At 51.7% G+C, this 12,483-nt stretch overlaps 1 protein-coding gene across 4 annotated transcripts; it reads left to right on the forward strand.

The window, feature by feature from the left end:
• Positions 1-6,026: 6,026 nt before the first annotated feature.
• On the forward strand, positions 6,027-7,647 carry ACTA1 (actin alpha 1, skeletal muscle). 4 transcript variants are annotated; one of them, XM_068981685.1, is made up of 7 exons: positions 6,027-6,155; positions 6,261-6,387; positions 6,499-6,585; positions 6,687-6,848; positions 6,950-7,141; positions 7,237-7,418; positions 7,504-7,647. In XM_068981685.1, exons 1-7 carry the CDS (start codon positions 6,027-6,029, stop codon positions 7,645-7,647), a joined length of 1,023 nt encoding a protein of 340 aa, XP_068837786.1. The 4 variants fall into 4 exon arrangements, with proteins under 4 accessions (XP_068837786.1, XP_068837785.1, XP_068837787.1 ...); XM_068981684.1 differs by having other exon boundaries at positions 6,261-6,585; XM_068981686.1 differs by lacking the exon at positions 6,261-6,387 and having other exon boundaries at positions 6,390-6,585.
• The last annotated feature ends 4,836 nt before the right edge of the window (positions 7,648-12,483 follow it).

Below are 12,483 nucleotides of genomic sequence, written 5' to 3' on the forward strand. Positions count from 1 at the left end.
TAGACCTGGAGGAGAGCCACACTGATGACCTTAGCTTCTCCCCATGCATGGGTGTATTTGATAACTACAGAAGTATCAGTGTAGTCCACCTACCTTTTCCTGGACAGTTTATTCAAGGAATCCTTCGAGAGAAAACAGCTGTCTATATTCTTATATAAAGTTAACTCATTGAATACCAAAGTGTATTTTTTACATAGAATCTTATGTAATTCTATAAGTTAAAAAATACTATAGGAAATGTGAAACCTCTCAAAAATATATGGAGGAAAATAAACCCCTGTAATCCCACTAGCCAGAAATAACTTCAGTTACCATTTTGAAATATATCCTAGATTGTGCATGTATCACATTTTATAACCTGTGTATTTTGATGTGAGGTATTATGAGCAACCTAGACAGCATATTAAAAAGCAGAGACATTACTTTGCCAACAAAGGTCTGTCTCATCAAAGCTATGGTTTTTCCAGTAGTCATGCATGGATGTGAGAGTTGAACTATAAAGAAAGCTGAGTGCCAAAAAATTGATGCTTTTGAACTGTGGTGTTGGAGAAGACTCTTCAGAGTCCCTTGGACTGCAAGGAGATCCAACCAGTCCATTCTAAAGGAAATCAGTCCTAAGTCTTCATTGGAAGGACTGATGGTGAAGCTGAAACTCCAATACTTTGGCCACCTGATGCAAAGAGCTGACAAATTTGGAAAAGACTCTGATGCTGGGAAAGATTGAAGGCAGGAGAAGAAGTGGGTGACAGAGGATGAGATGGTTGGATGGCATCACCAACTCCATGGAGATGAGTTTGAGTAAACTCTGGGAGTTGGTGATGGACAGGGAGGCCTGGCGTGCTGTGGTCCATGGGGTTGCAGAGTCAGACCCGACTGAGCGACTAAACTGACTGACTGATTATGAGCATTTCTATGTATCTTTAGTCCAGTATTTCCCAACCTTCTTTTTCATTATCATTCCTCCTAAGGAGACTTTTTAAGACAATATTCTTTAGTCACTCTGTTCCCTTCACCCCCACCTCCATGAAAATTTATACCACAGGTATATTGTATATCTTTTTTATGTACCACAGCCTTTGGAGACACAAATCATTGTAATATCTAAGATTCTTTTAACCTCCTAAGAACTAACTTTCCCCCCTTCAAGAATGTATGTCTTCAATATTCCTCAAGATACATTTTTTTTTAATGACTGCCTGACACTTTACCATATGGCTGTATTATAATTTATTTAACAGATCTCTGTCTCTCTTCTCAACAGTCTTAGAACACTTGGGTTATTGGTCTTGGGTTGGGTTGGGTTGGTTTATTTATTTTTCACCATGTTAAATAAATACTGGAATAAATCTCTGTACAAAAATCTTTGTGCACTCCAGATATACTTAAAATACATACATTGGCTTTTTCTGTCCAAGTGCTCAGTGAGCAGTTGTAATGGTTTTTAGTGTCCTTTGCTCACCCTTACCACCTCATCCCTCTCACCGCCTCCAAACCCTTTTAGAAGAAAGATAGTGTATTCCATGCACTTGCCTAGTTTCAACCTTAAAATCAGTCTTAAAGAGTGGCATCCTCAGTTAAGAAGCCTGATTGCCTCTGGAAGCCACCTGCCCGAGGTCACATAGCCCATCAGAGGGACAGGTACACTCAAATGAGCTTTACTGAAGGGCAACCTTTTAACTGATTCACTACGGCTGGCAAGTGGGAAGCGCAAGCGGAGATGCAGTAGCGGGAAGGGGGAGGAAAGGCTCCAGTGGAGTCTTCAGTCCCTTAGAGATGACAAAGCAGAGCAAGTCTCGGCCTGAGAAAACCATCAGTAGAAGATCGAAGTCCTCTCTTCCTGATTGCCACAGTTGACTGCATATTTTTAGATGTGTGGCTTAGGAGGACAGCGAATTTGGGTGTTTTCCTTTACCCACTTGGTTGCTGGACTGTTTCTGACTGTGTTGCCGGGCAGCCCCCCTCACTATTTTTATTTTTTATTTTTTTTGAGATGACAGAGGATGGCCGCATGTGAAGCTGTGACTTCAAGATGTCTTTGGCCCTTCATTGGAGAAGATCCCTTGAGGATCTGTTAAAGTTCCAGAACATACCAAGTGTTGGACAAGTTTAGAGGGAGACAGAAGGTAGCCCAACCACTCCTAGGGAAGGGAGAGTCTTCCAAGTGCCTGCGTGTCCCCAGCAGTATGGTACCCAGGACATGTCTGGCTCTTTGGACCTTGGTTTTCTTACGTTTAAAGCTAGTGTAACTAGTACCTGTCTCATGTACCTCCAGATAGTTACAGGATTAACGGAACAATATGAAAACAAGCATTTTAAAAGTTCACGTCTAAATAGGTCAGAAACCGACAGCACAAGGCTGGGATCCACAAACAGGAGGAGGTGAGGGACGTGGCTGAGGGCATGGGAGGGAGCACATGGGCTGGGCTGTGGCAGATGGGCCTGCCAGATGATCAAGCTGCAGCTGCCCCTGCAACCCTGGAAGCAGGAGTTCTCCTCTGAGCATAGCTTGCATGGCTGACCTTTCCAGGGTCACTCTCAAAAGGCTGTGCAGGCAGTGACCTGCTTACTCAGACGCAAGGCACTGGGTTGATCCCCAGAGCATACATGTATGGAGACTGCCTTCCACCTGCTCCTCGGGCCATTCCTCAGCCAATGAGAGTTCAACCACCCCACAGTGGCCCTCCAGGACTATTTCAACCAGCCTGACCCAGGGCAGAGAACAGACATGCCAACTGGTGTCCTTAGGGCCCACCTCCCCAGGGTTTGCTGTACCATCAGGTCTCTGCTAGCTTGTGAGTGCTTGATTCATAGCTTTTCATGTGTGTTCAAATCTAACAGACCCTGAGCTTACAAAAGCCTGATTCATAGCTTTGCATGTGTGTTTGAATCTAATAGAGCCTGAGCTTACAAAAACTTGCACTGAGAAGAGTTGCACTGAGCAAGAATTTTGAAAAATACAACCTTCTTGCCCTGTAAGAGGTCAACAAGTTCTTAGGTATTCAGTGAATGACAGCATACTTCTACCTTCAAGACCAGAATTGAAGCTATTTCCCCTACACTGTACACAGAGTGCGTTTGCCACGTTATTTTTCCCTAGTGTCTCCATGTCACACTGCCACAGCAGAACACAAGGTGTTGAAATGTAGTTCTGTCCATTATTCATTCATTCTCTAATTTAAGAAGCCGCATATGAAGGCACAATGGCTTTATACACACTAAAGAGGCCCCGTACTAACTCCCTAGTTTGTTATTGACTTTGGTCATTTTTAGGAAGGCCTGCAGTAGTGTGCCGGAGAAGGCAATGGCAACCCACTCAGTACTCTTGCTGGGAAAATCCCATGGACGGTGGAGCCTGGTAGGCTGCAGTCCGTGGGGTTGCTAAGAGTTGGACACGACCAAGCGACTTCACTTTCACTTTTCACTTTCATGCATTGGAGAAGGAAATGGCAACCCACTCCAGTGTTCTTGCCTGGAGAATCCCTGGGATGGGGGAGCCTGGTGGGCTGCCATCTATGGGGTCGCACAGAGTCAGACACGACTGAAGCGACTTAGCAGCAGCAGCAGCAGCAGTAGTGTGTGGCTGGGGACGAGGGTTTTGCATGTGCTTTTATATCCCTCTTCGAGGACCCACACCTGTCCCAGTTGCTGAGTTCCACCACCGACTTCCTATTCTGGGAACACTTGAGCACATCAGAAAAATGAGTGGTTCCATTCTGGCTCACACCACATCACTGATGTACCCCTTAAAGCATGTCCCTGAGTTCATTGCAGAAAATTGTTCCTCCTTGTACCTTCCACAGCAAGGTTAGAACTGTTCCCCCCAGGGGAAAAAACAGTGAGAAGCATCAACTTAATAACCTCCTCTGACCCCTACTTCACCTTTACCATAAGTAGATCCAAATCCTTCTAGAAAATCAAAAGACAGATCCCCCGTGTATCAGCGGTATAAATAGATTCGCTCAGCAGGCTCTGGTGGACGGTGACTCTCCAAGGTGGATTGGGAATCAGCTGGCCTTGGCTGGGCATCACCCTCTAAATATAACGATGAGTTTGTTCAGCCTTTGCAGAAGGGAAAGGTTTTGCCCATCCTAGAGCGCGATGCCCTTGTCCTCTTTACAGGGAGGAGAGACGGGTGAGGCTTCATCTAGTAAGAGCACCTCTCAGTTCCCACCCTAGGGCTGTGACACTTGCCTTTCCTCCCCAGGACTGGGGCGTCGGTGAGCCCCGCCAAAGATGCGGGAGTGGGGTGCTCAGCTCAGCCTGCCATACTCCGGAGCCGGGCAGTTAGTCACTCAACTTCACTCCCTTCATGAGCTCCCGAGCCCACAGCGCGTCCCCGAGGCGGGCAGCGCTTGGGGTCCTGGCTCAGTGCCAGAGGCTGCGAGAGCCCAGAGCCGCTGCGGGGCCTGTGCCGGGAGCCCAGCGCCTCCTCCCCGACTCTCCACAGTTGTCCTCGCGACAGCTGCGCGCCCGCCGGCCGCTGGTGGCCCTCTCCGGTGGGGGTGGGGGCCGACGGCGTCAGCCCTCTGGACTGGGGAGCTCGGGGTTGGGGGAGAGACCGAGTTCGCTGGGAATCTGGGGGGAGGGATCGCCTGCCTCCCCTGCGCGGGACTCCGGGATTGACTGCATCTCCGGTCCTCTTGGCCCCACCACTAGGATATAGGGTCCTCCTCGGTGGAGTCACACTTGAGTTGGGGGGTAAAGAACCCGAACGAAGAAGAGGTGAAATGTGGGCGCACCTTCCCGAGGCTCCGAGAGCACCGACTGGCCGGGGGCGGGGCGGCTGCGGACAGGTGCAGCCCGGGCGCAGGCTCACTGCGCACCCCGCACACTCGGTGACCCTCGCCGCACCCCAGCCCCTCCGCCAGGCAACGGGGCGGGGTCGGGAGGGGCCGACCAGCGGGCAGACACTCCATATACGGCCCGGCCCGTGTTACCTGGGCTCAGGCCAGACCTCTCCTTCTTTGGTCAGCGCAGGGGACCCGGGCGGGGACCCAGGCCTTGAACTGGTCGGGGGAGGGGGCTCTAGTGCCCGACACCCAAATATGGCTTGAGAAGGGGAGCGACATTCCTGCGGGGCGGCACGAGGGGAGCGCCCGAGGGCTATATAAAACCTGAGCAGGGGGACGAGCGGCCACCGCAGCGGACAGCGCCGAGAGAAGTCTCGCTTCCTTCCCACGGTGACCGGGACCGGAGCCGGAGAGCCGCAGGTGTAGCCACCCGCCCAGGTAGGCAGGGGCGGGGTGGGGACAGGAGAACAGGCCCCACCGCGGCAGCCTGGAGAACTCCGGGTAGAGTGCGGCCCACTCACTGCATCAGCCCCAGCCCCGCGTCCTGTGAGCCGCGCCTCTGGCCCCAGAGTCACGTGTGCTTTAAAGAAGAGACAGGAAGCCGGGTCCTTTGGAAAGATCTCCAAATTTATTCCCAGCCCTTAGGGGGCAGCTCTCCTTGACACTTCGTGCGTGCCGAGGCAGATGAAAGGTTTTGCTGTAGTCCTCCCCAGGGCAGTTCCTTCCCAACAGAACCAAAGGACAGTAGAAGGGACAGTATCCCCTGGCTCGCCATCAGTCCCAAGGGCGTTTCGGCTGTGAGTCTGAAGTGCCATGGAGGTCCAAAATAAGCCATTCGTGCCCTGGTGGAGTACCCACGCCCTTTCCACGGCGTCTCCTTCCACCCTCACAGTGGCCCAGCAATCAGGGTTCGCGGACCTTGACCCCCATGCGATGCCAGGGAGGGGCGGAGAGGGCGGTGCCTGCAGCGAAGGCAGAGAGCTCTCGGGTCCGTGTGTCCTGAGTTCCCAGGTGGAGAAACGCTCTCTGCGGTCTCCTCGCAGTAGAGCCCCCAGCAGCGAAGCTCCGCCCGCGCGGCTGTGACTGCTTCCCCGGCAGGATGGCGCCGGGCCGGGGGCTGGAGGCTCGAGGTGTCCATAGGTCCCCCGGGAGGGAGGGCGCTCCAGCCAGCGGGGCCTCGTGCCTGAAACACTGAGCGTCTCCATGGCATTCCTGTCCTTGCAGAAACCAGATACCATGTGTGACGAAGACGAGACCACCGCCCTCGTGTGCGACAATGGCTCTGGCCTGGTGAAAGCCGGCTTCGCCGGCGACGACGCCCCTAGGGCCGTGTTCCCGTCCATCGTGGGCCGCCCTCGTCACCAGGTCAGGCTGCCAGTTCCCGGAGGGAGCCAGGCCGGGTCCCCACGCGGCCTAGCCCCGCTCCACTGCGAATCTCGGTAATGAGAGCTTGGTATATCCGCTCCGCAGGGCGTCATGGTGGGCATGGGGCAGAAAGATTCCTACGTGGGAGACGAGGCGCAGAGCAAGAGGGGTATCTTGACTCTCAAGTACCCCATTGAGCACGGCATCATCACCAACTGGGACGACATGGAGAAGATCTGGCACCACACCTTCTACAACGAGCTCCGTGTGGCCCCCGAGGAGCACCCCACCCTGCTCACCGAGGCCCCCCTCAACCCCAAGGCTAACCGCGAGAAGATGACCCAGATCATGTTTGAGACCTTCAACGTTCCGGCCATGTACGTGGCCATCCAGGCAGTGCTGTCGCTTTACGCCTCCGGCCGTACCACCGGTGAGAGCCCGGGAGCCCCCGCCCCTCTCCCCGAGCGCCTCGCCCCTCCCCGAGCGCCTAGCAGAGCGCAGCCGCTCATCTCCGACTCTACCCTCGCGCAGGTATTGTGCTCGACTCCGGCGACGGCGTCACCCACAATGTGCCCATCTATGAGGGCTACGCGCTGCCGCACGCCATCATGCGTCTGGACCTGGCTGGCCGCGATCTCACCGACTACCTTATGAAGATCCTCACCGAGCGTGGCTACTCCTTCGTGACCACAGGTGCGCGGCGCCCCGGGCTCCCCAGGCGGGTGGGCCGGCAGACTGTGCGCTGTCCCCGGGACCCCGCGCTGAGGGCTCCTCTCCCGCCCCGCTCCCCGCAGCTGAGCGCGAGATCGTGCGCGACATCAAGGAGAAGCTGTGCTACGTGGCCTTGGACTTTGAGAACGAAATGGCCACCGCCGCCTCCTCCTCCTCCCTGGAGAAGAGCTACGAGTTGCCCGACGGTCAGGTCATCACCATCGGCAACGAGCGCTTCCGCTGCCCAGAGACGCTCTTCCAGCCCTCATTCATTGGTGAGCCCCGCGCAGCCGCCGTCCAGCCCGCGCCAGCCCCGCGGGCCCCCCGGGCCTCCCGCCCTCTGTCTCACGTTCCCCTCCGTGGCCCCCAGGCATGGAATCGGCGGGCATCCATGAGACCACCTACAACAGCATCATGAAGTGCGACATCGACATCCGGAAGGACCTGTACGCCAACAACGTCATGTCTGGGGGCACCACCATGTACCCGGGCATCGCCGACCGCATGCAGAAGGAGATCACCGCCCTGGCCCCCAGCACCATGAAGATCAAGGTGGGTGGCGCCCTCGCCCAAGCCCCGGCCTGTGAGGGGCTCCCGGCCGCGACCGCGCACCTGACAGGTCCTTACTGTCTTACAGATCATCGCCCCACCTGAGCGCAAGTATTCCGTGTGGATCGGTGGCTCCATCCTGGCTTCGCTGTCCACCTTCCAGCAGATGTGGATCACCAAGCAGGAGTACGACGAGGCCGGCCCCTCCATCGTCCACCGCAAATGCTTCTAGACGCCTCTCCGACAGCCGCGACTTCTCCCCAGGACGACGAATCTGCTCGCGGCGCAGGCGGCTGACCTCGAGCCACCGCGCGGCAGCTGCTCTCCAACCATCAGCGTTGCCGCTGCCGCAAACTGACACACTGTTTATAATGTGTACATACATTGTTTACCTCATTTTGTTATTTTTAAAACGAAGCCCTGTGGAAGGAAATGGAAAACTTGAAGCATTAAACTCAGCCGTTCTGTTTTGCTGCGTAAAGTTGTCTGTTGTGTTTATTTGCGGGGGCGGGGAGCTGTGGGGGTAGGGGAGTAAAAGGGACTCCGTCTTCCTCCGTCACTTTTCACAATACTCTAAATGAGTGCAGGCCTTACAAGGCCTTGAGTTAAGTCTTCCGCAGCTCACGGCCCTCCCCTCTGGCTCAGATCTATTCCTCAGACTGGCACCCGCGCCGTGGCCCGACTTGACCTCCGGCGTGTCCCCTGTGCAGGGCTATCTGCCGGAGGCGCCGGGGCGGCGCTCGGGTGGCCAGGGCGCGCTTCAGGCAGGGCGCTGACCGTGGTGCTGGCCCGGGGTCCCGAGCGAAAAGCGCACTCCCGCTCCACCCGCGGCGAGCGTGGCCTTACTGAAGCCGGGTTCCCTCTTGCATCTGAGATCTAAACTGAAAGGTGTGCGTTCTGCATTTGAGGAACCAGCTCTCCTTTGTTAAGCGAAGATAACCACTTCTCGGGAAGGCCTTTGCTTCGTCTGGGTGACGAAGCGCCCTTTCCAGAGTGGGGAGGGGAAGGAGCCGCGCCCAGAGGTGGGAGGAGGCGAGAAAGGACCAAGTGAACGCTCCAAAAGAAGGACAGCGCGGCCTCAGCGGGGACAGGCGCTGGGGGCGGGCCAGCGAGGAAATGCCTTCAGGGAAGGGAGCGGAGACAGTGCTGAGCAAAGGCGAGCAACGGAGAGGAAGCAACCCTACTCCACTCCGGCAAAGTCTGAAAGGCACAACACAAAGGACCAGCTTGTATTTCTATGAGAGAACAGAGCACCTCTACATTTTAAAGTAGTCTAATGTTTCCTAGTCAAAATTCCCAGGAAAAGTGTTTCCTAAATGAAATAGATTTTGACTCAAAGAAGGTGATACACTCATTCAGAAATATGTTTATAAGAATTAACAATACAGCTATATCATATGCCACCTTTGCACGTTTATTCTCTCCTTTTATGGCCCACTGAGAAGCTTCAGGAATCACGGAAGCTTCCAAAGTAGGAATACTGTCAAACCCAGATACCAAGAGAACCAGTCATTCAGTAGAACTTAGGATTTTAATAAAACAAGTATATGATACCAAATCCATTGAAAACCATCTATCTACCCGGGGTGGACAAAGGTTTAAAAATGGGCTAAATTCTAGTCTTTCATTGGAAACCAACTTGTACTGAAAAATATCAGAATTACATGAGTCAGCTAACTGGCAGTTTAAATCTTTTTTTTTTTTTAAACCAAAACCCAGGTCTCTTAATTAGAATTTTAGTAAGAAATTTAAGGCAGTAATGACCCATTTCTGCTCTGATCATAATCATCAAGCGACTGACAGAAGTTTTCCTCCTGCCTCATCTTTGACAGTTTTCTTCTGAAAGGATGTACAAAATTTAGAAATTGTGTGGTTTCACTGGAAGTGTGCCAAATGACCTTTCCTTTTCTGGTACTTCTTTAAAAAGAAATAAGCATCACATATTTCATTAGTGTTCTGTATCTTTCCTTCTCTCAAGTAGTTTGTGATTATAGTTATTTGGTAAATTGTGTTACCTATATTAGACCTGAGCGAAGATTTCTGGTGTGGAGTAGTAAATACATTATATATATGCCCTGGGTGGGACAGCCTTCCCTTGTGGCTCAGGAGTAAAGAATCTGCCTGTAATTCAGGAGACAAGGGTTAGCGCCCTGGGTCAAGAAGAAGATCCCCTGGAGAAGGAAATGACAACCCACCCCAGTATTCTTGCCTGGAAAATCCTATGGACAGAGTTGCCTGGTGGGCTACAGTCCCGTGGGGCCCCAGAAAGAGTCAGACACAACTTATCCACTAAACATCTATATATATGTATAACACTATACATGTAAAATGCACATGCCTACTGTGAATAGAACACATACACATCTCTGTGCTGGGAGAGGAGAGAAATAACTATTTCCAGCAGCACGAAGTGTGTTTGCAATAGGAAGCGGGGAGAAGCCGCTGTGCAGCAACAGTGTACTCACACTAGACGGAATAGTGTTATGGCTGATTTCCCACTGAGAAGCCATCTCAGAGCTCCAAGTTTTGGACCTGTGAGAGAATTGAAAGCAACAAAAAAACTTTCCAATGATCACGTATGGTGTGTCTCCTTAGACTTGGTAAGTCTATCAGGGATCTAACTGCAGTCATTTTCCTCTATCAAAATAAATTGCCACAATTTTTATTCACACCAAATCTATTTTACTGGCGCTCAGTTGAAGAAACAAGAGACAAAGAAGAAAATGCAAAGAGAGGGTCAGGATTGAAAAGCAGAATTAGACTGAGTGGGAAAAAATAGAAGAATCTGGGATTGGAGTACACCTAGGCTTCATAACTTAAACCATTGGAAGTTATTAATATAATTAGACCGTGGACTGTCAGGGTACCTCCTAGATGCATTAATTCCTGAATTGCCCCCAGATATGACAGAACCCATAAGGGGATTCATGCAATATTTTACTGCCCATCTACTATGTGCAAGGTGTGGTTCCCTCCTGCTAAGATGTGGTTCCCTCCTGGGAGTTTGCTGTCACTGCCCCGCCACCACAGGGCACCGATGCCTTGCCTTGGATCACCATAAGACTTGCTGGAGGAGCTGGCAGGAAACAGGGAGGCTACCCTGGAGCATGACCACTGGATGCGGTGGACTTCTGACTGCTTCGCTCTCACCACCAGCAGGCTGGCTTCCCTCCCATGCAGCATTGTCCTCTGACAGGCTGGATGGTTCCAAATATAGATTCTTGTGGGGAAACATCCCTCATTGTACTGGAGAAGGACATAGAGTACGGCCACCTCTCAACCAGCAGTACCTCTGCCCTGAGGACAGAAGGCAGAGAGGGCTCAGGCCATAGACCAGCCCTGCCTCTGAGGGCACTCATGTGGCCAGCCCACCTGCATGCTTTTCTCCTTTTCTGTCTTGCCTCATTTGTCATTTCTATTTTCTCTCTCCCTGGTACTTGGAAGTTATCCCCTTTAGCACTGTTGATATGTCACAGTTCATTTGGGGAGTTTCCACAAGCCGATGCTCTGTGTCTGGGCTGCAGCTCAGAGAGAAGCTGAAAAGATTTGCTTTGCTGGCACTCTGTTGAGGTGGGCAGCATGGTGATTCCCAGGGCTCTGGGTCCACTTGCATCCTTGTCACCTACAATCAGAGCCACTCCTCCAAGCAGGCCCAGGGCTGCAACTTCTGGAACTGGCATAGGGTGGCAAAAGCAGCTAGAGGTTAGCCAACATGAATGGGCAGCAAGGGCCCCTCATATCGGGTGGCTCTGTTGCTGGGTGCAGAGTCCTGAGTCTCTTGCTTGACCCAGCCTCTGCTGGTCAGTGTCTTAATGGCTTATCCTGATGAAACACAGCAGGACCCTATGGAGTCTTCCTATAACAGACACTGCCCTCTCCACCACATGTTATCTGCCTGCCTCTTGTCTGTAGAAAAAACTTCAGTCAAAGAATAAATTTAATCAGAGAAGTGAGAAATTGCAGAAGCAAAGAAGGTAGTCAAACAGGATGGTATAATAATAATCATTCAGATCAGTTCAGTCACTCAGTCGTGTCCGACTCTTTGTGACCCCATGAATTGCAGCACACCAGGCCTCCCTGTCCATCACCAACTCCTGGAATTCACTCAAACTCATGTCCATCGAGTCAGTGATGCCATTCAGCCATCTCATCCTCTGTTGTCCCCTTCTCTGCCTGCCCCCAATCCCTCCAAGCATCAGAGTCTTTTCCAATGAGTCAACTCTTCACATGAGGTGGCCAAAGTACTGGAGTTTCAGCTTTAGCATCATTCCTTCCAAAGAACACCGAGGACTGATCTCCTTTAGAATGGACTGGTTGTATCTCCTTGCAGTCCAAGGGACTCTCAAGTCTTCTCCAACACCATAGTTCAAAAGCATCAATTCTTCGGCACTCAGCTTTCTTCATATTCCAACTCTCACATCCATACATGACCACTGGAAAAACCATAGCCTTGACTAGATGGACGTTTGTTGGCAAAGTAATGTCTCTGCTTTTGAATATGCTGTCTAGGTTGGTCATAACTTTCCTTCCAAGGAGTAAGCGTCTTAATTTCATGGCTGCAGTCACCATCTGCAGTGATTTGGGAGCCCCAAAAAATAAAGTCTGCCCCTGTTTCCACTGTTTCCCCATCTATTTCCCATGAAGTGATGGGACCAGATGCCATGATCTTCGTTTTCTGAATGCTGAGCTTTAAGCCAACTTTTTCACTCTCCTCTTTCACTTTCATCAAGAAGCTTTTTAGTTCCTCTTCACTTTCTGCCATAAGGGTAATGTCATCTGCATATCTGAGGTTACTGATATTTCTCCTGGCAATCTTGATTCCAGCTTGTGTTTCTTCCAGCCCAGCATTTCTCATGATGTACTCTGCATATAAGTTAAATAAAGCAGGGTGACAATATGCAGCCTTGACGTACTCCTTTTCCTATTTGGAACCAGTCTGTTGTTCCATGTCCAGTTCTAACTGTTGCTCCCTGACCTGCATATAGGTTTCTCAAGAGGCAGGTCAGGTGGTTTGGTATTCCCATCTCTTTAAGAATTTTCCACAGTTTATTGTGATCCTCACAGTCAA

Source organism: Capricornis sumatraensis, chromosome 10, assembly GCF_032405125.1.
Source record: "Capricornis sumatraensis isolate serow.1 chromosome 10, serow.2, whole genome shotgun sequence".
In the NCBI taxonomy this organism is placed as follows: domain Eukaryota; kingdom Metazoa; phylum Chordata; class Mammalia; order Artiodactyla; family Bovidae; genus Capricornis; species Capricornis sumatraensis.